General features: G+C 41.4%; 1 protein-coding gene across 4 annotated transcripts in view; it reads right to left on the bottom strand.

Annotated features, from left to right (window-relative positions):
• Positions 1–24,379, bottom strand: part of RBBP5 (RB binding protein 5, histone lysine methyltransferase complex subunit) — a 36,818-nt gene extending 12,439 nt beyond the window's left edge. The window contains exons 1-10 of one of the 4 annotated variants that reach the window (XM_009189014.4): positions 24,155–24,379; positions 17,904–17,929; positions 16,844–17,016; positions 8,381–8,521; positions 7,177–7,339; positions 4,604–4,713; positions 2,846–2,965; positions 2,605–2,758; positions 2,435–2,506; positions 1,691–1,808 (exon numbers count right to left, since the gene is read on the bottom strand). In XM_009189014.4, the coding sequence (XP_009187278.1) occupies positions 1,691–1,808; positions 2,435–2,506; positions 2,605–2,758; positions 2,846–2,965; positions 4,604–4,713; positions 7,177–7,339; positions 8,381–8,521; positions 16,844–17,016; positions 17,904–17,929; positions 24,155–24,173 (1,096 nt within the window). In that variant the 5' untranslated portion in view covers positions 24,174–24,379. The remainder of the gene's footprint in view (positions 1–1,690; positions 1,809–2,434; positions 2,507–2,604; positions 2,759–2,845; positions 2,966–4,603; positions 4,714–7,176; positions 7,340–8,380; positions 8,522–16,843; positions 17,017–17,903; positions 17,930–24,154) is intronic. The other 3 variants (XM_009189018.4, XM_003893235.5, XM_003893234.5) reach the window with 3 other exon arrangements.
• Between the last annotated feature and the right edge of the window lie 2,445 nt (positions 24,380–26,824).

Raw genomic sequence — 26,824 nt, 5'->3', positions numbered from 1 at the left:
GATTTCATGGACATTTATTAGTTCCCCAAATTAATACTTCTATAATTTCTTACACCTGTCTTTACTGTAATCTCTGAACATAAATTGTGAAGATTTCATGGACACTTATCACTTCCCCAATGAATATCCTTGTGATTTCCTATACCTGTCTTTACTTTAATCTCTAAATCCCGTCATCTTCTTTGTAAGCTGAGGAGGATGAATGTCGCCTCAGGACCCTGTGATTGTATCAACTGCACAAATTGTTTGTAGAGTGTGTGTGTTTGAACAATATGAAATCTGGGCATCTTAAAAAAAGAACAGGATAACAGCAATGTTCAGGTAACAAGAGAGGTAACTTTGAACTGGCCACCGGTGAGCCGGACGGAACAGAGCTATATTTCTCCTCTTTCATGAGCAAATAGGAGAAATATCGCTAAATTCTTTTTCTCAGCAAGGAACATCCCTGAGAAAGAGAATGCACCCTGAAGGTAGGCCTATAGACGGCCCCTTTTAAGGCGTCCAGTCCACATCTTTTATGGTCGAAGCCAAAGGGATGAAATAAGCCCCGGTCTCCTATAGCGCTCCCAGGCTTATTAGGACGAGGAAAATTCCCACCTAACAAAATGTGGTCAGACAGGTTATCTGCTCTCAAACCCTGTTTCCTGATAAGACGTTATCAATGACAATGCCTGCCAGAAACTTCATTAGCAATTTTAATTTCACCTCAATTTCACCTCATCCGGTGGTCCTGTGATCTCGCCCTGCCTCCGTTTGCTTTGTGGTATTTTATTACCTTGTGAAGTATGTGATCTCTGTGACCCACACCCCATTCATGCACTCCCTCCCCTTTTGAAAACTGCTAATAAAAACTTGCTGGTTTTATGGCTCGGGGGACATCACGGATCCTGCCGACATGTGATGTCTCCCCTGGATACCCAGCTTTAAATTTCTCTCTTTTGTGCTCTTTCCCTTTATTTCTCAACCCAGCCGAGACACTTAGGAAATAGAAAAGAACCCACGTTAAACATCGGGAGCGGGTTCTCCCGATAGAGTGACAGAATGCACGGGAAAAGCTGAGCACTCTTAGCATGGTGAGTTCTTTGCTAGGTGCTGCATGTATGTCCTCAGTCATCTGCAATTAATCAGGAAATACACAATGATATGTTAAGAGAGCTGCTTGAGCCCTGGGAATACCCAAATAAGCCCTTAGTTAACACCTTATAAATTAGGGCTCTCCAAATACCGTGGAGATTGTGTAAGCTTAAAGGAAAAAGAGGGCCAGGTTCATAGGCCAGGCACAGTGGCTCATGTCTGTAATGCCAGCACTTTGGGAGGCCAAGGCGGGTGGATCACCTGAGGTCAGGAGTTCCAGACCAGCCTGGTCAACATGGTGAAACTCCGTCTCTACTAAAAATACAAAAAATTCGCCGGGCATGGTGGCAAGCACCTGTAATCCCAGCTACTCGGGAGGATGAGGCAGGAGAATCGCTTGAACCCAGGAGGCGGAGGTTGCAGTCAGCCAAGATAACACCATTGCATCCAGCCTGGGCGACAAGAGCGAAACTCTGTCTCAAAAAAAAAAAAAGTGGGGTGGAAAGGGGACATTTTAGATGAAGTGCTGAAATAAATTTACAACACAAATGAAGAATATTAAGTAAAGCAATCATTTTCCCTATAGGAAATCCTGTCTGCAATTGAGAAATATTACCTGTCTGCTCAGGCTCACTCTTATCTTCATCTTCAATATCAAACTCTGATTCCCTTTCTTCATATTCTACATTTTCATCCAATTCTTTGAAGTCTGGTGCAAATGCACTCCAGTTTTCCTATACAACAAAATATACTACTTAACTATACGTGAAAGCAATAATCTGTAATCTACACATTAATGATAAAATGAAAGATCTGAGCATGAAAGGAATTCACAATTCTTAGATTAAATTTCGCAGATAAGGAAAAAAACGGGTATCTATAAGTTTTACTAGCTTAGGTATTTTCTATCTTAAACGTTCTAAGTTATTAACTGTAGCTCTTTTGAGTCACTGCCTTCTTTGCTCATTTTAGGAATTTTGAGATAAAATGTTAAATTTTCTTGTAAGTACACTGATTACAAATGTAATTTAAAGGTGTTCAAAGTAAAATTAAGATATAAAACAGAAACTGACCTGAAAGTAAGAAAAGCAAAAGAAAAATGTATCTCAAATAAATAATAGAAAAAAGCAACAGAAAGTTCACTAGAGCTTCTCCCTGAAAAGAGTCAGAAAACCAACTTGGGACCAAGACCTTCCCACCAAAATAAAGTGCAACTAGATGCACTGAACCTATGTAATTTAGGTTGCGAGAATCATACGCAAAAGAAAATAAATAAGGTAATTTTTAGCTTCCTATGTATAAGGTTCTTTGATAAAAAGAAGGGTATCCAGTTTCAAAGCAAGTAAAATAGAATACTTACTACTTGATTCTGTGCCCAGATAGATACCACTCCACTGGAGATGGATGCTATAATGGGTCGAACAGGATGCCACTAAGTTTTAGTGAAGGAAAGAAAAATAGATTGTTAAGAACAGATTCCAGATTTTTTAGATTATGTGACTAACAAGAGCAATGTCCTAATGTACTCACAGCTACATCCAAGAGGAGTTCTCCTCTCGTCCCATGGAGAATTTTCACCAGGTTGCCAATGCTCTTCTCCCAGATGTACAGGGCGTGCTGCCGCGCAGAACCTGCCACGATGTATTCCCCATCCCCAGAGAAACAACATTTCTTCCATGGGGTCCTAAAGGACAAGGAAAGTACCAAGGAGAGCTGGAACTCAAGCCCAGGTCATGAATGATCACATATTCTTCTAGGCTGTGATACATACCTATTCACCAAATCCTGCAATTTCTGCATAGGTTCAGGCTCTCCATCTCTTCCACATGTTAAGATTTCTCTGCCATCATAAACTCTGATTATTCGATCTGCTGTGTTAATTAAAAAGCAACTACAGGAAGGATAAAAATATCAACACCAGAGGTCAGAAATCTGTTCCTTAGTACTACAAGACGACTAATAAACTGGTGAAGAATTGAGGGAAAATCTAAGTAACAGACTAGAATATTTATGTATCTACTTGTCATCTCCCAAACCAAAATATAATTTGAAGTAGGAGTATGTTTTATACTTCCTGTGTATCCCTAAACCCAAAATATACAAACTGTCAATATTAACTAAGTTCCAAGACCTCTCTACTGAAACCAGCTTGCTAAATTCACAAGTTTACAGTGAAATGGATATAAATACTTCATTCCTCTGGCCCGTTTTACATATAATCTTCTAAATGAGGTAATAAACTAAATATGTCATTTTAAAATGTCATTTTTACTGTAATGACATTGAAAATCTTAGAAATCTGTATAAAATATTAGTTATTTCATCACTTTCTTACAGACTTCACTGACTGTAACCTTTTCTTAATTCAACAGAATTTTTAACATTAATATCCTCTAAGTCAGCTGTCTCCAACGTTTTTGGCACCAGTAACTGGTTTTGTGGAAGACAATTTTTCCATGGACCAGGCTGGCAGGAGGGTTATGGTTTCAGGATGAAACTGTTCCACCTCAGATCATCAGGCATTAGATTCTCATAAGGAGCGTACAACCTAGATCCCTCACATGTGCAGTTCAAAATAGGGTCCGTGCTCCTGTGAGAATCTAATGCTGCTGCTGATCTGACAGGAGGCAGAGCTCAGGTGGTAATGTTCACCTCCAGCTGTGCGGCACGGTTCCTAACAGGCCAATACTGGTCCGTGGTCCAGGGGTTGGGGACCCCTGCTCTAAGTCATGTATGGGTGTTCCTAAACAAAATAGGAGGACTATTACCTCTTACTGACAACCTATTTCCTATTTCTGTTGATATCTTCTACGACTTCTAACTAGGTAACCAACCTTATCAGAATAACATCCAAAATTAAAAGGGTAAATAGGCTATATTCAGTTACAATGTGAATTTGATGACATCAGTTCTGATGATAATAATAGTTATCATATACCCAGTGCTTACTATACGCCAGGCATTTTGGTTCTAAGCACTGACCATTTACTTATTTTTCTGTAAAGTAACTGCCTGACAACCTCCAAATAAGGAAGATGTAACTACTGCAGGAAACTTTATGAACTCAAAAACCAGAGAAGTTTCTAAAAACCTTAAGTACATTTTTTAAGGAAGTTTAATATACATGAAAACTGCAAATTTCCATGTATTTTTGCATTCTACTCACTCTTTTTTTTTTTTTTTTTTGAGACGGAGTCTCGCTCTGTCCCCCAGGCTGGAGTGCAGTGGCCGGATCTCAGCTCACTGCAAGCTCCGCCTCCCGGGTTCACGCCATTCTCCTGCCTCAGCCTCCAGAGTAGCTGGGACTACAGGCGCCCGCCACCTCGCCCGGCTAGTTTTTTTTTTTTTTTTGTATTTTTTAGTAGAGACGGGGTTTCACCGGGTTAGCCAGGATGGTCTCGATCTCCTGACCTTGTGATCCGCCCGTCTCGGCCTCCCAAAGTGCTGGGATTACAGGCTTGAGCCACCGCGCCCGGCCACATTCTACTCACTCTTAAAACTGTCCCTAAAAAGGTAAGATCTCACTCACCTCCCCTTCCGGGCAAACTCAATTGACTTAATGGCCGTGGTATTGCTTGTTCCAGTTGTTACTCTGAAGGAAGCAACAAGATCCTGAGAATCCGTTTTTAGGACCAAAATCTAAAGTTTAAAGGAGGGGGAGAAAAGTAAGTGTTTCGATAACTAACAGTAATTAGATTTGGCTTGTTTCTAATACTGCATAAAGACTGGGTAAAAATGTAAATGTCTCTATTCCATATATTTAACCTGATTAACTGATATTGCTGTTCTGCCTCCTTAAATAAGACAAGGTTTTAATCTATTCTTTTTTTTTCTTTTTTTTTTTTTGAGACAGAGTTTCACTCTTGTTGCCCAGGCTAGAGTGCAATGGTGCGATCTGAGCTCACCACAACCTCTGCCTCCTGGGTTCAAGCGATTCTCCCGCCTCAGCCTCCTGAGTATCTGGGATTACAGGCATGTGCCACCATGCCCGGCTAATTTTGTATTTTTAGTAGAGACGGGGTTTATCCATGTTCGTCAGGCTGGTCTCAAACTCCCAACCTCAGGTGATCTGCCTACCTTGGCCTCCCGAAGTGCTGGGATTACAGGCATGAGCCACCATGCCTGGCCAATTTATTCTTAAAATATTATGTTTAGCATTATTCACAATAGCCAAAATACAGAAGCCACCCAAGTATCCACTGACAGATAAGCCATATAAACAAAAGTGGTATATACATAAAATGGAGTATTATTGAGACTTGAAAAGGAGGAAAATTCTGACACATGCTACAACATGGATGAAATTGAGGACATTAAACTAAGTGAAATAAGCCAGTCACAAAAGGGCAAATACTATATGATTCCCCTTATATGAGGTACCTGGAGTAGTCAAATTCTTAAAGAGAGAAGGTCAAAGGGTGTTTTTAGGGGCTGGCAGAGAGCAGGGAATGGGAAATTATGATTCAATAGGTACAGAATTCCAGTTTTACAAGATGAAAGATTTCTTTTTTTTTTTTTTGAGACAGAGTCTCGCTCTGCCGCCCAGGCTGGAGTGCAGTGGCGTGATCTTGGCTCACTGCAAGCTCCGCCTCCCGGGTTCATGCCATTCTCCTGCCTCAGCCTCCCGAGTAGCTGGGACTACAGGCGCCCGCCACCTCGCCCGGCTAGTTTTTTTGTATTTTTTAGTAGAGACGGGGTTTCACCGTGTCAGCCAGGATGGTCTCGATCTCCTGACCTCGTGATCCGCCCGTCTTGGCCTCCCAAAGTGCTGGGATTACAGGCTTGAGCCACCGCGCCCGGCCAAGATGAAAGATTTCTAAAGATGGATGGTGATCACTGCACAACAGAGTGAATGTACATTAATACCACTGAACTGTACAGTTAAATATGGCTGAAATGGTAAAATTTACGCTGTGTGTATTTTATCACAATTTCTTAAAAATCACCTTTCTAGGTCGGGAGCGGTGGCTTACACCTATAATCCCAGCACTTTAGGAGGCCAAGGCAAGCGGATCACCTGAGGTTGGGAGTTTAAGACCAGCCTGATCAACATGGAGAAACCCCAACTCTACTAAAAATACAAAATTAGCCAGGCATGGTGGTGAATGCCTGTAATCCCAGCTACTTGGGAGTCTGAGGCTGAGAATCGCTTCAAGCCGGGAGGCAGAGGTTGCGGTGAGCCGAGATCATGCCATTGCACTCCAGCCTGGGCAACAAGAGCGAAACTCTAGCTCAAAAAAAAAAAAAAAAAAAAAAAAAGCCTTTCTAAGGCCGGGTGCAGTGGCTCACACCTATAATCACAGCACTTTGGGAGGCTGAGGTGGACAGATCACTTAAAGTCAGGAGTAATCCCAGCTACTCAAGAGGCTGAGGCAGCAGAATCGCTTGAACCCAGGAGGTGGAGGTTGCAGTGAACTGAGATCACACACTGCACTCCAGCCTGGGCAACAGAGTGAGCCTCCATCTCAGAAAAAAAAAAAAAAAAAGCAAAAAGTGCCTGTCTAAAATAGCCATGAAATTATACTAGCCCATGTGCCCCAGTCAAAAAATAAAAATAAAAATAAATCAAGATGCCCAGTGGAACTACTCTAAGCATGAAAAGAACCTTTAAAGGTCACCTGACCTGACTTCTTATTCCACAGAAGAAACACCTTCTACAATGTATTCCAGAGAAAAGGGCCTACACATTCCAAAAGGCAAGGTCAGAAGTTAACAAAAAGGAAAAAGAAGAATAAGTCTCAGTACTGTAAGTTAAGTTTGTCTGAATTATACAATCTTTTATAAAACCAGATATTAAGACATTTTGATCAGCAGTGTTCCAGTTGATAACATGACATTGAAGTTTTATAATTTCATAATGGCCCTTCATTACTAGCATTCAGTAAAGGTCCTTCCACGCTTTTCTAGGTCAAATAATCTCTATCACTCTAAATCCAAAGATCAAAAATTATTGTTAAGCAATGGAGGAAAATTAGACTACATTTGCTGCAGGCAGGAACTGTGCTTAGTCCAAGAATAAAAAAATTTTCAAAGGAAACAAAACAAGTAAACATTAAATGAGCCAGTGTACAAGATGCCTGATTTGCCAGCTTTTAGGCTTACCTTGCCTTTTGCGTTTCCTGTATAAATATATTCCCCTCGCCTATCAAAAGATGCCACAACGTTCAAATCGGAGTCATCATCCACCGGCAGAACAACATGTTTGGAATCTGAAAGGGTCAACATGACAGGAGCAGATTTCATGGGACACACGAGAACCTTGTTCCTGTTTAAAAATACGAACAGTACATTGGCTGTTGCTTTGGTATCAGCAAGCTGATTCCCTGTTCTTTTCCCTGATCCCTGTCCATACCCTCATCAACTTGCCCAGCCCAAGCAAATTTGAAACAGTGAAAAAGCATAAAATCCACAAGTCTAATAACAGGGAAAATTCTGAGTAAAATTAGTCTTGATGAAATAACACATAATCATTTAAAAAAAATAAGAAACCGGGCGCAGTGGCTCGCACCTGTAATCCCAGCACTTTGGGAGGCTGAGGTGGGCAGATCACTTGAGGTCAGGAGTTTGAGACCAGCCTGGCCAACACGGTGAAACCGCATCTCTACTAAAAATACAAAAACTTACCCAGATGTGGTGCCTATGCCTGTAATCCCAGCTACTTGGGAGGCTGAGGCAGGAGAATCGCTTGAAAATAGGAGGAGGGTGCAGTAAGCTGGGACTGCGCCATTGCACTCCAGCCGGGGCATCGCAGCAAGACTCCATCGCAAAAAAATAAAAATTAAAATTAAAAAAAAAAAATTTAAATTAAAAAAAAAGTATTCAGGGCCAGGTGCACTGGCTCACGCCTGTAATCCCAGCACTTTGGGAGGCCGGCGTGTGCAGATCACGAGGTTAGGAGTTCGAGCCCAACCTGGCCAACATGGGGAAACTCCGTCTCTACTAAAAATACAAAAATTAGCTGGGCATGGTGGCATGCGCCTGCAGCCCCAGCTACTCGAGAGGCTGAGGCAGGAGAATCTTGAACCCGGGAGGCAGAGGTTGCAGTGAGCCAAGATTGCGCCACTGCACTCCAACCTGGGTGACAGAGCAGGACCCTGTCTCAAAAAAAAAAAAAGAAAAAGAAAAAGAAAGAAAGAAAGAAATGTATTCAGTAGAGCCAACCTAGATAGAAAGATTATTTTATGTAGAAGTTTTGAAGAGATGCGTATTTGCCTTCTAAAACCATAACTAAAATTATCATGAGCCCATTCCATATAATCCACATAGAATTAGACCCCACCCCAGGAGAGAAATAGCTTAGACATACTGATCTCGCGGATGATACTGGACTTTTAAGATGGGTGAAGGGAATCGAAACCTCTGGTCACAGTCGCCTGAAAGAACATCCCACTGTGACACTATGTTATCAGTGGAGGCACTCACGAGCTTATGGCCGTCTCGGCTCCAGCTGAGGAAAAACAGGGGTAATTTAGCACATATTCTAGGTATACCGTACCACTCTCAGGAATAAACTGTGTAAGTCACACACACTACTGCAACTGTACAGGTCAACAATGTTTCTGGTTTTGTTCTACTTATACTCAAATCCACAAGCTTTTCCAACTAGGCAATAAATAAGAATGTTTTCATGACATTTTATTATCTAGTAATGGAAGCTCATAATATTTCAAGATAAAACTATAAAGTGACTCAGTGAAATAAGAGATTAAAAACATCTTAGAAGAGTCTAAAAATCAGCTGGCCTTTAAGGTTGATATATTTGAACTTTCTGAAGTTATCTCAGAAGTTGCACCATCATGGTATAAACAAAACAAAAAAAAAATGGTAAGTATCTGTTATTTAAAATAATTTTAAAAGAAACTGAGAAAGAATTAATTCCTCCTGCTAAGTACAGATAAACACACTGGACATCACATATAAAAGAGACAAAAAGGGTTCTGAAAGGTAGACAAAGGACAGACAAGCCAGAGACTGCAGAATCTTAAGGATGACACAACAGTGAAATCCCGGAATTTTCTTTCTGCCTCATGTTCTCCGTTCTGGGTGAAGGAAAAGCCAACAACCTGGTAATGCTAGTGGACACACACAAAAATCCCCAAGAAGAGTCTACTTTCCCCAGCTAAGGGACCAGAAAAGGACAGCCTGGCAAGACAGAAAACTTCAAGACAATAACCAATCTACTGCAGCCAAACATCACAGAAAAGAACTACAAATCCCCCTCTTAGCAAGGTTCAAGCGGATAGCCTAGACTTCACCTTTATCCAGCTATAACAAGGCACCCTCCCCACCTCACTGGGGTGGTGTCCAAGAAGGCTCAGTAGGGAATCAGATTTGCATTACCACCAGCAGTAATGAGGTTGCACCACCATGGTGTCAGAGGACACACAGAGAGAAGGAACAAGGAACTCCTATCCTTCCCAGACAGGATGTTATCAGCAGAGACCTAGTAGAGAGCCTAAACTTTCAATCCCCCCCAGCAGTAACGAGGCCAAGTAAGAAGAAACCTGGACTTTCACCCACCTCTGGCAATAACAAGATGGCACACTCCATTACCCTGTGCAGTATCAGAGGAGGCCTGCTAAACTAGAAGATTTAAATAAGATCTATAGGCCGGGCGCAATGGCTCACACCTGTAATCCCAGCACTTTGGGAGACCGAGGCAGGCAAATCACTTGAGGCCAAAAGTTTGAGACCAGCCTGGCCATATGGTGAAACCCCATTGTCTACTAAAAATACAAAAAATTAGCCAGGCATGGTGGTATGCGCCTGTAGTCCCAGATACTCGGGAAGCTGAGGCAGGAGAATTGCTTTAACCTGGGAGGCGGAGGTTACAGTGAGCCAAGATGGCACCACTGAGCTCCAGCGTGGGCAACAGAGTGAGACGACTGTCTCAAGAAAAAATAAAAAATAAATAAGATCTACAGTCTCATAATACCCAAAATGCCCAGGTTTCAAATGAAAATCACTTGTCAACTCAAGAACAAAGAAAATCTCAACTTGAGTAAGAAAAGACAATCAACAGACACTAATACAGAGATGACATAAATGTTAGAATTATCTGACAAGGATTATGATGTAGCCATCATAAAAATGCTTCAACAAACTATTATGAACATGCCTGAAACAGATGGGGGAAAAAACCCAGAAAATCTTAGCAAAGAAATAGAAGATACAGAGAAGAATCAAATGGGAATTTTAGAACTGAAAAATATAGTAACAGAAATAAACTCAATAGATGAATTCAGCAGCCAATGGAGGAAAAAAAGGGAAAGAATCAGCAAACTGGAAGATGGAATAAAAACTACCCAATCTCAATAGAGAGAAAACAGACATATATATATGATGTGTCTGTGTGTATATACATGTGTATACATATATATGTGTGTGTGTGTATATATAGATACACATACACAGAGCCTCAGAACTGTAACAAAAGATCTAATATTCATGTCATCAGAATCCTGGAAGGAGAGAACACAGACGTGGATGTTAAGGTATTTGAAGATATAATGGCTGAAATTTTCCTAAATCTGGCAAGAGATATAAAACCTACAGATTCAAGAACATCAACTAGGATGAGCCTAAAGAAATCCACTCCAAGAAATACAAACTTCTGAAAACTAAAGACAACGAAAAACTCTCAAAAGCTGCAAGAGAAAAATGATGCCTTATCTATAGAGGAACAACAACGTGAATGAAAAGGGATTTCTCATCAGAAACCACGGAGGCCAGAAGGAAGTGGCACGTTTTTCAAGCGCTAAAGAAAAGAACCGTCATCCCAGGAATACACAGGTAAACTGAGACATTTGTTGCTAGCAGACATACTCTAAAGTTGGCTACCTAATGTTCAGAAAAGATTAAATGAAGGGTTTAGAAGGAAGAATGAACAATGAAGACTATAAATATATGGGTAGATAAAATTACTTTTTCTCAGCCAGGTGTGGTGGCTCACACCTATAATCCAAGCACTTTGGGAGGCCAAGGCAGGCAGATCACCTGAGGTCAGGAGTTCGAGATCAACCTGGCCAACATGGTGAAAACTCATCTCTACTAAAAATACAAAAATTAGCCAGGCATGGTAGCACATGCCTGTAATCCCAGCTACTTGGGAGCCTGAGGCCATAGAATTGCTTGAAATCAGGAGGCAGAGATTGCAGTGAGCCGAGATCACGCCATTGCACTCCAGCCTGGGTAACAAGAACGAAACTCTGTCTCCGAAAAAAAAAAAAAAAGGGCGGGTGCGGTGGCTCACGCCTGTAATCCCAGCCTTTGGGAGGCCAAGGCAGGGGGATCATGAGGTCAAGAGATCGAGACCATCCTGGCCAACATGGTGAAACCCCATCTCTACTAAAAATACAAAAATTAGCTGGGCATAGTAGTGTACGCCTATAGTCCCAGCAACTCGGGAGGCTGAGGTCAGAGAATCACTTGAACCTGGGAGGCAGAGGTTGCAGTGAGCCGAGATCATGGCACTGCACTCCAGCCTGGGTGACAGAGCAAGAATCCATCTCAAAAAAAAAAAATTACTTTTTCTCTTTTTGAGTTTTGATGTTTGAAACACATATTTTAACACTGTCTTATGTGGGTCTCAATGTACGTAAAGCAAATATTTAAGACAATTATATTATATACAAGAAAGGACAAGGGGACAACAGGAAGGTAAGGTTTCTACGCTTCACTTGAACTGGTAAAATGTTCACCAATACAACTTATCACCAGTAGACTGTGGTAAGTTATAAATGTATGATGTAAAACCTAGCAACCACTAAAGCTACACAAGGGTATACACTCAAAAACACTACAGATAAAGCAAAATGGAATTCTAAAAACTTGTCCAAGTAGCCCATAGGAAGGCAGGAAACAAAAACAAAAAGAAAATGGAACAAGTAAAAAAGTCACCCAAAACCTGTACTTTATCCAGGTTTTGAAATCAAGAGGAGATGCTATTGAGAAACTCAGCAGGCAATATAATCTCCATGGTTAAGAACATGGCTCAAAAGTCAGACTTCTGCTCAAGCCTAGACATTACCACCTCCTAGCTGTGTGATCTTAGGCAAGTTACTTAAGTTTTATGGGTTTCAATTTCCTCATCTATAACACATGAATAAAAATGGTATCTACCTGCAGAAGGCTGTTGAGATAATTTAAATTAATACATAAAAAACTTTTAGCCTGGCACATAATAAGTACTCAATGCCTGGTACATAATAAGTGCTCAAAAAAAATATTTATATCAGAGACAAAATAAATATATTCCCAGACTCAGGACTCAGGACTCAGGAACAGAGGAAGGCAGGGGTAAGCTAAGGTTATAAATATAGAGGGATTAAGTTAAAGACTGCACACAAAAGGACTCTGGTGTCTCTCTTCTACTGGCTCTAGAATATCTATAGCCAGGCAATTAGTGAGTCCTTCTAGAGAACGTCAACTCTGAAGAGGCCTAAAGGTGTTAAAATGCAAAGGTGCACAAAAAAAAGCCAATAGCTGGATGGATGATGATGATGATGGGAGGGTAAAAGGGTGGATGATGGGAGGGTAAAGGGTAAGTTAAAATTCAAATACACTGTAACAGGAAACTCAATTTCTGAAATTAACGAAAAAGCAATACACATTATATTAGAAATACGAAGCTAAACAGCAGAAGAAATAGCCCCCAAAAATAGAAGTCTACTGGGAATGGCACAAGACTGAGAGTGAGGAGAAAAAAGGAACAGGTTTTGTTGCTATTCTTATAGGCCTGTTAGCACAAATAGACTATAGAACAAAATGTTAGCTATGATTCCGTTTTCCCTCTAAACTCTTCTGTACTAGGGGGTGGGTGAGTTACAAAAAAAAAAACCTACTGCTACTGCACTATAATTTTTGTTTTCTTTCACAGCAAGCTTGTATTTCTGTCATAATGGAGGGAAATCTAACTAAAAATTAAGTTATAAAGAAAAGTAAAAACTAAAAAAATAATTTATTCTTCAATTCCAAATTCTATAAGCTCAAGAATTAGGAATTATCATATTTTCTCACAGCTTCTTTCCCAAAGACAGATGGGTCTTTACTGATTCTAATGTGCTAAAGTCTACCTATGGCCCCCATCCAGTGCTTGAATTTCTTCTGCAGCATCCTAAAAACGGGGGTGGCAAGCTCAGGCAAGAACAGCTCTCGGATAGCTCTCTCCTGGGCAGTTAATCCCATCTACAGCACCTCTGCTTGGGAGCTCCTCTCTACTTGGAGTTAACTTTTGTTTCCCTATACCTAACTTCTGTTCACTACCTACTAATTCTGTTTTGTTTTTTGGGGTTTTTTTTTTCTAGACAGGGTCTCACTCTGTAGCCCAGGTAGATCTCAGCTCACTTCAACCTCCGCATGCCGGGTTCAAGCGATTCTCCTGCTTCAGCCCCCCAAGTAGCTGGGATTACAGGCGCACGTCACCATGCCTGGCTAATTTTTGTATTTTTAGTAGAGACGGGGTTTCACCATGTTGTAGGGGCTGGTCTCGAACTCCTGACCTCAAGTGATTGGTGAGCCTCAGCCTCCGAAAGTGCTGGGATTACAGGCATGAGCCACTGTGCCCAGCCAGTACCTACCAGTTCTGCTTCTACATCCTGGGCCATTTTTTTCTCTCTTTCATATATCAACTTTACTAATAGTTGAAGTTAGCTATCAGGCCTACTCAAAACTTCTCTTGGTAAAATCTGTTCCCTAATATGCTCAAATAAGGAACAGTTAAATCTATTATGCATGTATACTATGCAATACTCTATAGACACAACTATTTAAAATAATGAGACACAGAGAAATATCCACTATATGGTAAGTGGAAAAGCAAGCTACAGAACAAAATATATTTATTTTTGTTTAAAAACATATTATGTGGATATACGTATTTTTTCCACATATGTAGATATCTTATAGACAGGATATATTCCACACTCTTTAATAGTGGTTACCCCAAGAAGTAGACAAAGGGCTTTCATTTTGTACTTTGCGTATTAATATTTTTAACGGCCAGGTGCAGTGGCTCACGCCTGTAATCTCAGCACTTTGGGAGGCCAAGGAGGGCAGATTACCTGAGATCAGGAGGTCGAGACCAGCCTGGCTAACATGGTGAAATCCCATCTCTACTAAAAATACAAAACTTAGCCGGGCGTGGTGGCATGCTTCTGTAATCCCAGCTACTCAGGAGGCTGAGGTAGGAGAATCACTTGAAACTGGGAGGCGTAGGTTGCAGTGAGCCAAGATTGCGCCACTGCACTCCAGCACAGGCAACAGAGCAAGACTCTGTCTCAAAAAAAAAAAAAAAAAAAAAAAACTTTTAAATTATCAAGTATAGGTTTTGTGATTTTAAAATGTTAAAAATGTTGGAGGGAGCGGTTGAAAAATCTCTCACTTTATATCCTTTGTCTGACTAATAACACACTTCTGGAAGTCTACTGTAATGAGAAATCATAGACCAAATGCCCATTGGGCATCTCAGATGCTTTTTGGGACTAATCATCAAGAATTTCTCATTTGTTTTTGTGTCCCCAGAGCCCAACACAGCACCTGGTACATAACTCATGGTCAACACCTACTGAATGAATGAATGAATATATAAGAAAAACTATGGCACAAAGACATTCACTAAACATTATGTAATCGAGGAAAAAAAAACAGAAAATGGTTAAGTAAATTATGGTTTATCAGACAATACACAGTCATTTAAAAAGTTGTTAAAGGCTACTCAAGCAGAAAAATGTCTAGACAGTATTAGGAGGGAAAAGCAAAATATAGAACATAGCACAATTACAAACTATGCTTAAAAAAATTATCTAGAAACTGAGCAGACATGGTGGCTCACAACTGTAATCCCAGCACTTTGGGAGGCTGAGGTGGGAGGATCGATTGAAGCCAGGAGTTCAAGACAAGCCTAAGCAACATAGCAAGACCTTGTCTCTATAAAAAAAATTTTTTTAATTAGCCAGGCATGGTGGCACACATCTATAGACCTAGTTACTCAGGAGGATCACTTGAGCCTGGGATTTCAAGGTTGCAGTGAACTGTGATCATGCCTGTGACTAGCCACTGCACTCCTGCCTGGGCCACAGAGCAAGACCCTGTCTCAGAAACAACAACAAAAATCTATACATACAAAGTAGTAGTATCTGGTTAGGAGGTCTACAGAAAATATTAGTTATTTGTTTTATTTTCCATGATTTTCTAGAATAAGTATATATTGCTATATAATAAAAACACACATATTTTTAATAGGTAAGAGTTCTTTTTTTTTTTTTTTTTAAAGAGACAAGGTTTATTGTTACCCAGACACTGGAGTGCAGTGGCACAATCATGGCTCATTACAGCCTAGAACTCCTGGGCTCAAGTGATTCTCCCACTTCAGTCTCCTAAGTAGCCAGGACTACAGATGTGCACCACACATGCAGCTAATTTTTTTACTTTTTGTAGAGATAAGGTCTCACTGTGTTGGTCTCCTGGGCTCAAGGAATCCTCTCATCTCAGCCTCCCAAAGCTCTGGGATTACAGGCATGAGCCAATGCATCTAGCCAGTTCTAAAATTACATTATGATGATGGTTGCACAACTCTGAATATATAAAAACCTGTGAATTGTACACTCTAAATTTTATATTATGTGAAACACATACACACACACACCCACCCACCCCTACCTCTTAAAACTGTTAAAAATATGTGTATCTATTTAAATCTTTTTTTTTTTTTTTGAAACAGAGTCTTACTCTGTCACCCAGTCTGGAGTGCAGTGGATCTCAGCTCATTGCAACCTCTGCCTCCGGGGTTCAAGCAATTCTCCTGCCTCCGTCTCCCAAGTGGCTGGGATTACAGGCACCCGCCACTATGCCTGGCTAATTTTTTTATTTTTAGTAGAGATGAGGTTTCACCATGTTGGTCAGGCCAGTCTCGAACTCCAGACCTCAAGTCACCTACCTGCCTCAGCCTCCCAAAGTGCTCAGATTACAGGCATGAGCCACCATGCCTGTATCTTTATTGCAAGAATACAACAAAAAAGAAACAGAAAGGCAGTGGAAGGAACCTAAGAGATCCGGGCCAGTGCTTCCTGGATTATTAGATACAAGAGAAAAGTTTTGGCCCAAGTCACCAGTACATTACTGGCCAAACTTTACTGTGATTCAAGCCTCCTCCCAATCCAATGCTTTATAATACCATTTAGACAAAAGGAGATAGACTTAACTTTGATCAGATTAGGTCCTTTTTTTTGGCCCCAAGTTCATTTAAAAAAAATGCTGCCCCAAAATAAAATTTTCTGAAGCAAATAGTTTCAGAGTAAGAGTGAAATCAATGGGAATTCATGTAACAGCAGATTTCAATTGTTTTTACATTTGCTATAAAACCTTAATAACTATATTTCATTGAAGGAATAGTCACACTTGTGATCACTAAAATTACTGAAATTCAATAACCTGGACAAAATTGGACTCGATGACTTCCAAGCTTCTGTCCTAACCGAGATTTTTTATTCTAACACAATTATACTACAATTACAATCTGAAAATATCTCATTTCAGTATTGAGATATTCTCAGCACCTGACACAGATCCATAATACAATGAATTTCTTCCAAGAAAGGTGCTTCAAGGATAGCATGGACTCAGGATCTACATAAACCATGATAAACTGTATTACTAATGGCTGAATATTTTAAAATCTAAGTATTAAAATATCCACAATGAGATTTGCAAATATGTAGTCATCATTCATTCTCCTAACTCATATTTAAATATTAATTTTAAAATGTCTTACCATAAAGAACACACTGGATGGATGTGTGCACTAATTATTTTAGCAATGCCTCTTGTCAAGAAATCCCAGATGACAATTCGGCCATCATTACAGCCAACTGCAAGCAGTGTGCCCCACCTGTTAAAGGTGCAAGTCAAAGCCATGCTGATACAATCCAAAGTTCCATCAGCTTCCTAAAAATTGAAACAAATACAAGAATAGAGACAACAATAGCCAGGTATCCAAATTATTTCCTAAAGGTTCTTTATCACTTGTGATACTTTTATTGAATATAAATTACACTGTATACCAAAATAATCTCTCTGTGTCTTCTCATATCTACTAAAATAGCCAAAATGAAGAAACGTTTATTAAAGCTAACCACAGATTCTGGAAACAGATGTGATCAATCCCTTACATCACTACTATAACTTTGTATAAACTTTCTGGAGGGCAAATGGGCAAAATATAACAGAAGTATTTAAAAAGTCATATCTATTGATGCAGTCATCATAATTCTGGGAATTTATTCCAAGAATTTAAAACAAAAAGAATTTAAAAGAATTTTTTTAAGAATTAAAAAAAAAAACCCTGGAATAGCCTACAAAGCGTAACATTAGAGAAGTCAAATTATTTCACATCAATACCAAGCTATTTAAAATAACCACAATGTCTATCCTCAAACATTCAAGTGTTACAAAATAGTTTTACACTTAAAAAAGCAAACCACATGTATAGCATACATTTTGCTTCACTACGTAAAAACATTGATCAAAACAAGAAAAGCACACAAAAAAACCTACGATGGTGTTGTTTGTGAAAAATCCTTCAATGAAAGTTTTTCTTTTATTTAAAGGAAAATGAACTGTAAGATTACAACATCATGATAAGATTTCTAGCCCACACTGCCTATTTCCTCCCTGATCAAAATTATACACTAGTTCCTTATCATAGCAAAAGATATATTATCACACTTAATGCTTCTTTGTCAAAACACAAGGATCAAAAAGTATGTTCTGTTCTAACATAAACATCCACAAGTTACTATGTTCCTAAAATCACGGCAATACTATACTCTTACCTCTGGATAGTTCTGCCCAAAGGACTCTGCAACAAAGCAAAGAAAGAATTGATGGAACATGTACCACATAGCAAGGATCATACAACTCATGAACAGTGTATAGTAGTGGCTGACAAAACGAAAATGAAATGGGGATATGACGCCCTTTCAGGCATTCCATGAGGCCACATGGATTTTCAAGATTCTGCTAAGATGACTTGTTTACTCAAAAGTATACAGATGAGCTTTCCTGAGACTATATGACCTGGGATGTTGCAACAGAGTGAAGGCAGGAGCAGATATGAGAAGTCCCCCAACTTCTATTCAGGCAAACATTCAAGACAGTTGTAAAAATGTCACAACAGTGGCATTTTCCTCACTAAATACTTTGTTTTTGAAAACAAAGTAACTACTTACATAAACATGTAATGGATTTATTACGGTTATTTCTAAATAATGTGCTTTAAAAATACTATCTCAGTTTTCACTTCTAAATTGGTAAACACTGGTAGGTAGATATCACCTACATAAACAAAAACTCCTTGGCGGTCCTCTACTTTTTAAAAGTATAATGGGATCCCGATACTAAAAAGTTTGACAACTGCTGACATATCCAAGTTAGCAATAGTCTTTCTCCATCATACCCTTTGGGCATTTCACAATTTATTTCCATATTTACTAACATAAGAGCAAGGAGCCGGGCTCGGTTGTTCATGCGTGTAATCTCAGCACTTTGGGAGGCCAAGGCGGGCAGATCACAAGGGAGTTCGAGACCGGCCTAGCCAACATGGTGAAATCCCGTCTCTACTAAAAATACAAAAATTAGCCGGGTGTGGTGGTGTGCACCTGTAATCTCAGCTACTCAGGAGGCTGAGGCAGGAGAATCACTTGAACCTGGGAGGCGGAGGTGGCAGTGAGCTGAGATCATGCCACTGCACTCCAACCTGGCTGACAGAACAAGACTCCGTTTCAAAAAAAAAAAAAAGAGCAAGGAAGGGCAAGAGTCAATTCATATCAGTCAAATTATCACAATTACTCTTTGAAACCTTGAAACCTTTACTAAAAGCAGCGATCACACCCCTTCCTAATAACAGCATTTAGGTTGTGACAGCAAATAGTAGTTGATTAAACATGAAATTCTCTTTATTTCTTTCAGTTTTTGGGGGGGTACTTTTGTTTTTTTTTTCTTGACTAGCTTGGTTTTTTTTGTTTGTTTTTTTGAGACAGAGTCTCGCTCTGTCACCCAGGCTGGAGTGCAGTGGCACGATCTTGGCTCACCACAGCAGCTGCTTCCCAGGTTCAAGTGCTTCTCCTGCCCCAGCCTCCCGAGCAGCATCTGGGATTACAGGCACATGGCACCATGCCCGGCTAGCTAATTTTGTATTTTTAGTAGAGATGTGGTTTGGCCATGTTGGCCAGGCTGGTCTCAAACTTCTGACCTCAGGGTATCCACCTGCCTCAGCCTCCCAAAGTGCTAGGATTACCGGCGTGAGCCACCACGCCCGGCCTAGTCCTTACAAATTTATGTGTAAAAAGCCCATGTGGTGGCTCACGCTTGTAATCCCAGCACTTTCGGAGGCCGAGGCGGGTGGATCACCTGAGGTCGGGAGTTCAAAATCAGTCAGACCAACATGGAGAAACCCTGTCTCTACTAAAAATACAAAATTAGCCAGGCGTGGTGGCACATGCCTGTAATCCCAGCTACTCCGGAGGCTGAGGCAGGGGAACCTCTTGGACCTGGGAGGCAGAGGTTGCAGTGAGCTGAGATCGTACCATTGCATTCCAGCCTGGATAACAAGAGGGAAACTCTTGTCTCAAAAAAAATAATAATAAAAGTAAACAAATTTATGTGTAAATGTGTTTATATGAGCAAAGAAAAAGGTATAAAAGGATAAACCCCACTTAAAATTTGGGATGGGGAGACTTTTTTCTGTATGTGTGTGTGTATATATCCATATATATATCCATATAGATATCCATATATATATCCATATATGTATTTATTTGAGACAGAGTTCGCTCTTGTCCCCCATGTTGTAATGCAATGATGTCGGCTCCCCTCAACCTCTGTCTCGCAGGTTCAAGTGATTCTCCTGCCTCAGCCTCCTGAGTAGCTGGGATTACAGGCACGGGCTGCCATGCACGGCTAATTTTTGTATTTTTAGTAGAGATAGGGTTTCACTATCTTGGACAGGCTGGTCTTGAAATCCTGACCTCAGGTGATCCACCCGCTTTGGCTTCCCAAAGTGCTGGGATTACAGGCGTGAGCCACTGCACCTGGCCTCAACTGCTTGTAATTGCTTTTAGCTGGATTCCCATAGCTCATTCATTTATTGTGGTTCTATATGATACACAGTTACTTGTTTGTCTCTCCTCTTAGCTCTATTTACCAGGGCAAAACTGGTATCTTATTTCAATGTTTCAATGTTTTTCAAACAGTAGGACTCAACCCACCATAAATGGATACATTAATTTAGTGAGTTGGAACAAGTGTTTCAATAGATTAGAAAATATCAGCCAGGTGCAGTGGCTCACCCCTGTAATCCCAGCACTTTGGGAGGCCAAGGCGGGCAGATCACGAGCTCAGGAGTTTGAGACCAGCTGAGGCAACATGGTGAAACTCCGTCTCTACTAAAAACACACATTAAAAAAATTAGCCGGGCATGGTGGCACATGCCTGTAATCCCAGCTACTCGGGAGGCTGAGGCAGGAGAATTGCTTGAACCCAGGAGGCGGACGTTGCAGTGAGCCAAGATCACGCCATTGCACTCCAGCCTGGGCGACAGAAGCAAGACTCCGTCTAAAGGGGGGAAAAAAAAGAAAAGAAAGTATCAGAGGACACTGAACATAACAAGGATTAAGTATAATCCTAAGAAATTTAGTTACACGTGTGTGTGTATGTACATATAGTGAACTGTGATAGAATATATATTTCTTACTGTGATTTGTGGTAAAAATAAGTTTGACAAATGATCTTATTTAACTGTATCTCCAGTGCACACAGCAGGGGCTCAAAAAGTGGTTGCAGAAGTAAAACTAGTGTCTACCTATGAGCCACTTGAGTAACCACCTTAAAAATACATTGTCATTCATTTCTTTCATCTGGCCAGATGTCCTTCAATATGCTTCCACAATCACATTACTTCTGTTCCTTTCATCTGTAGTCATTAACTTTCTCACTTTAAAATACAGTCATTTTTCAGAGATTGTTATCTCTCAGACCCAGGCTTCTTTAATTTGTCTAACCTTCCAATGCTAAATATTCCTTCCTGGCTGGGCACGGTGGCTCACACCTGTAATCCCAGCACTTTCGAAGGCCAAGGTGGGCAAATCACTTGAGATCGGGAGTTCCTGACCAGCCTGGCCAACATGGTGAAACCCAGTCTCTACTAAAACTACAAAAAAATACAGCCAAGTGTGGCGTTAGGTGCCTGTAATCCCAGCTACTCAGGTGGGCTGCGGTAGGAGAATCGGTTGAACCTGGGAAGCGCAAGTTGCGGTCAGTCGATTGTGCCACTGCACGCCAGCCTGGGCAACAGAGCAAGACTCCGTCTCAAAAGATAAATAAAAATAAATATTCCTTCCTAAGTTTTATCCTAATGAATCTTCTGTATCATTCAAGAAAAGCCTTTTGCAAGTCCCTGCTACTCTTTCAAAGTGCTAGTGTCATCACCTTTCTTCCATCCTTAAGTTTTTAAAAATAAGGGTCAACCTTTTGCCCTTGTCTCCCACACCATTCTAAAATCACTGTAATCTGGCTTCTGTTCCAAGCTGCCAAAGGACTAATCAGAGCAACCCATTCTAAGCCCTCAGACTCAGCTGCTCTGATTGGCTTCTATGAAGACACCACACCAATCTGTACTCTCTTCTTCCTCTACATAGATTAATACATGGAAGGCACTTGAAAATCTGCCTAGCTCAGAGAAAGTACTTTATAACTGTTAGTTAACTTGTTATCTTCATTTATTCCTCCTCTTAACCCCTAACTACAGATTGTGTGCTTGGCAATTTTCTTTTCTCCCCCTCCCACTTTTTCCCTTAATCATGCCTCGATCTATTCACAAGGTTTCAATGAGCCCATCTGTAAGATTACAAATCTCTCCCATAAATCCAAACCTGTCTCCTGACCCCTCGACCACATTCAACATCTCCAAAGCTGTCTTTTTCCAATGTCCTTACACTTTATCAATAGCATCATTATTTGCTCTCACCATTTTTCACGTAACTCTCTTATTCATCACCACTACATGCAATCTATTTGTCATCCCTACCTCCTTAACGTCTTTTCTATTTCCTAGCTCAGGCCTTCCTTATCACTCATGTAATCTACCCCTCCAAACTGGTTTTACACTCCTCCAAAACTGAACTCCACATCGCTGTCAGACAAACCTTACAGACTCACAGCTCTGACTGAGTTACTAAGTCAAAACTCTTCAATAGATCTACCCTATCTTCCCTAAAAACTCCAAACTTTTCAGCTGGGCATTCGAGAACCAACACAAAATAGATGGCACCAATCCCATCCCTTGGCATTCTCTTTATCCACAACCTGGCCAAGCAGGAAAATTCATCCCTCCCATATCTTCATACTTCAGCCTGTTGATATTTTACCAACCTTAAAAATCCACTTAAGGCGGGACACTTTGGGAGGCTGAGGTGGATGGATTGCTTGGGGCCAGGAGTTTGAGACCAGCCTGGCCAACGCAGTGAAACCCCATCGCTACTAAAAATACAAAAATTAGGCCGGGCGCGGTGGCTCAAGCCTGTAATCCCAGCACTTTGGGAGGCCGAGGCGGGTGGATCACGAGGTCAGGAGATCGAGACTATCCTGGCTAACATGGTGAAACCCCGTCTCTACTAAAAATACAAAAAACTAGCCGGGCGTGGTGGCGGGCGCCTGTAGTCTCAGCTACTTGGGAGGCTGAGGCGGGAGAATGGCGTGAACCCGGGAGGCGGAGCTTGCAGTGAGGAGATCACGCCACTGCACTCCAGCCTGGGAGACACAGCGAGACTCCGTCTCAAAAAAAAAAAAAAAAAAAAAATACAAAAATTAGCCAGGCATGGCAGTGCGCACCTGTAGTACCAGCTACTCAGGAGGCTGAAGCATGAGAATCACTTGAACCCAGGAGATGGAGGTTGCAGTGAGCCAAGACTATGCCACTGCCCTCCAGCCTGGGCGACAGCGCGAGACTGTCTTAAAAACAACAACAACAACAAAAAACTTAAAACTCCAACTCCTCCACAGGTTTGGGGGGTTTGTTTTTCCTGGTTGACTTCTTCTCTTGCCCCAAAGACATTCACTCTCTGTTCCAAACATTCTTAGCAACTGGTAATGGCTCTTTCAGGCCTGCCTACATTCTGCAATATCCTACGGCTATTTTACATAATCACCTTAAACTCCCTGCTTAATGAAAAGCTCTTTAAGGGCAAAGACCATTTTTTATGTATCTTTGTAGCCCTTTTGACAACACATCTTCTGATTTTCTTTAAAGAGAAACCTAACCATTAGGAACAGCAAGTCGGGCAGAAGTCCTTGAAAACCTCAGTTACCCCTAGGATACCATGCTAAACGTCACCTAATGAAAGTCCAGGAGAAAGGACCTACAGTTTTTAAATAATCTGGATAGGAGGTAAGGAGGAAATGACTCTAAGTGAGGATGACAAAAGACAACTTCCTCCATATTTCACACTTCAGTGTTTTACACACCGTCCCTAGTAAAGGACCTTAAACAGAAAGTTAGGATAATTGGATTCCAGTGCCAACTATGCCATTTACTTGCTTAGTGCCTAGCCATTACCCTCTGAGCCTTTATTCATCCATTCAATGAGAGGCTTCTACCAGAAGATCTCCAAGTCCCCTCCTTGGACATCTCGTTTCTACAAAAAGATTAACCTGTCCAGGAACCCAATTCCCTGACAAGTCTTCAAAGCTTCATCCCAAGCCTCACTTCTTCAAATTCCATCTCCAACAACTCTGGTCCTGGCTGCTCTGGGCTACTTCAACACCTGTGATCCTTATACTCAAACCTAAGTTACAAACTGTCTGTCCCCATCGCTCCATAATTGATACGAAAGTGGCCTCGGGAGGGGCAATGCAATCTACTCGGGCAGAAGGTGCGCTTCTTCCTCCTGCTGCTGCTCCACATCAGGTGTGCCCAATGATCCATAGCAGACCAGTGTCCCTAAGATTGCAGCCTGACTCCCCTCCCGCCTGGGTTCCCTCCTTTCCAGTACTCAACGCTTCTCCATAACGCAACCACAGCCCTTCTCACCCAGCAACTCGAGGTTCATCCCTGCGGACTGTGACCGCCCGGTCTCAGCTCCGGCAACAACGCCTTCTCCCCGGCCGGCTTCAGCAACTTGCGTCTAAGGGGTGGACGCCGCGAAGAGCCTGGCGCAAGCTCCGGAGACTTTCGGACTTAGAAGGCCCCGCGGCTTCCGCTTTCTTCCCCCGCCTTCCTTGTTCGTTTCAGGTGGGCTGCCCAAATATATGCCTGACCAAAATCAAGCATAAACTTCTTCGGAAACAATTAATTATGATCTTTGCTGAGGTACAACAAAGTTATCGTCACTAGGGACTTTAAATAGCGAGAGAATTTAAGGCTATTTGCTCCGGGAACATGTAGATGAGCTAGAAATTACAGGCATACAGTTAACCTACTAGTTCTTGGCCTGTTGTGTTCAGCAGAGTTGTCCGGGCGGGCTACCTCAGATTTCGCAGGAAAAGTTCCGGGCAAGTCCTACTAATGCAGGAAAGCAGAGAAGGTCGTCCCCTAGTGCTCAGGTGTCTAGCGTCTCTGACCTCACCGACGCGCGTACTTACCCTGAATGTAGGCGGCGTTGCAGGCTGTTTCAGTCTCGTGAAAAGTATTTCTCATTTGTAAAGATATGCCATTAATCCTACAGAAAGGTACGACAACATATGTTAGGCCTGTTTATGTTAGGATAATAAAAACCTTACTATCTAAGATTTTACCGTTTACCCAGTGTTAACTGGGACGCTGTGAAAAAGTATTGGAATGAGGGGTGGACTGAGTTTCCCGGAGCTCAATCATACAGAACTCCAACGCAATTAGAGAAGGCCAGTTACTGGTATCTAGCGAAGGAGCAAATTTTATGTGAATAAATTCCTACTATAAATGCTGTGGCTCATCAGAAAAAGGAAAGAACGTCAAAGGCTCGCTACAGAAAATAGTACTCGGGCTAGGTCTCCGACAATGGAAAAGTACACATACACAAGGTTATTAATTGCCGTATTGTCTGCAATTGCAAACTTTTGGAAACAATAATGAAACTTTTGAATTAGGGATCCCAGCATTTTCATTTTTGCACAGGGCCCTGCAAAATTATATAGCTAGTCCAGTCCGCCTCTGCTTGACAAATTTGCAGAAAAGAAGCCTCATTCACACAGTGCACCCTGTCCCCGGGTCCCAGTTGATTGATCTTTCAGTAAGCTCCTGACCTAAGCTCAACCCAATTAAATTCCTTTCCCAAGAATTTGGAATGGGAATTAAGTGGCCCCCACAGTCTGACACATCGATTGAAGAGAGTAAGTGTGAATTAAGAATTAAGGAGCTACTTAAGGCTCCTAATAATAGATGGACACCATGGTAATTGGCTGCAGGTTGCAGAATGAAGCAGAGGTCCAGAAACAAGTCAAAGATAAAATACTTTGTGTATCTAATTAGTTCCCGAGAACATGTTACATTAATGTCTTCTATTTCCATTATCCTTGGACCTTTATAAAGTATGCCTTTTGCAGCCGGGCGCGGTGGCTCACGCCTGTAATCCCAGCACTTTGGGAGGCCGAGGCGGGCGGATCACCTGAGGTCAGGAGTTCGAGACCAGCCTGATAAACATGGAGAAACCCCGTCTCTACTAAAAATACAAAATTAGTTGGGCGTGGTGGCTCAGCTACTCAGGAGGCTGAGGCAGGAGAATCGTTTGAACCCGGGAGGGGGAGGTTTCGGTGAGCCAACATCGCACCATTGCACTCCAGCCTGGGTAACAGAGTTAGACTCCGTCTCAAAAAAAAAAAAAAAAAATCCACAGTTTTTCTACTCTCCAAAGATCAAGGAAAACTTTGCATAAAGGCAAAAGCAACAAAGAAAAATATTATGTGAAAACAACAGCCTAGTTTCCTCTAAATTCTCTGACTCTCAAATCCAAAGTAATCATATCTATGTATTTAGAGATATGGTCTCACTCCGTCGCCCAGGCTGGAATGCAATGAAGAAACCATAGCTCACTACTGTAACCTTAAATTCCTGGGCACAAGTGATCCTCCTGCCTCAGCCTCCCAAAACGCAGGGATTACACTACCATGCCTGATTCCAATGTAATAATTTTTATAGATCGGATGCTAATATAGCTGATGAAGTTAAAATTAAAGCTGTTAAAAATAGGCCAGGCGCAGTGGCTCACGCCTGTAATCTCAGCACTTTGGGAGGTGGAGGCCAGGCGTATCACGAGGTCAGGAGTTCTAGACCAGCCTGACCAACATGGTGAAACCCCGTCTCTACTAAAAATACAAAAATTAGCCGGGCATGGTGGCACATGCCTGTAATCCCAGCTACTAGGGAAGCTGAGGCAGGAGGATCACTTGAACCTGGGAGGTAGAGGTTTCGTTGAGCCAAAGTCATGCCATTGCACTCCAGCCTGGGTGACAGCAAGACTTCATCTCAAAATAAATAAATAAATAAATAAATAAATAAATAAATAAAATGAAGATAAAAATAGTGTTAGAAAAACCCTGAGGAATTTTCTCTTTTTTTTGAGAAGGAGTCTTGCTCTTGTCACCCAGGCTGGAGTGCAATGGTGCAATCTCAACTCAGCGCCTGGCCCACTGAGGGATTTTCAATACACCTTTTTCCTAACACTTACCTCTTTTTCCCCTTCTACCCCTCAGTCCTGTTTGAACTTTCTTTTTTTTTTTTTCCTTT

The sequence above is a fragment of the Papio anubis genome, chromosome 1, assembly GCF_008728515.1.
Source record: "Papio anubis isolate 15944 chromosome 1, Panubis1.0, whole genome shotgun sequence".
NCBI lineage: Eukaryota > Metazoa > Chordata > Mammalia > Primates > Cercopithecidae > Papio > Papio anubis.
This window is presented reverse-complemented; position numbering and strand designations above follow the sequence as displayed.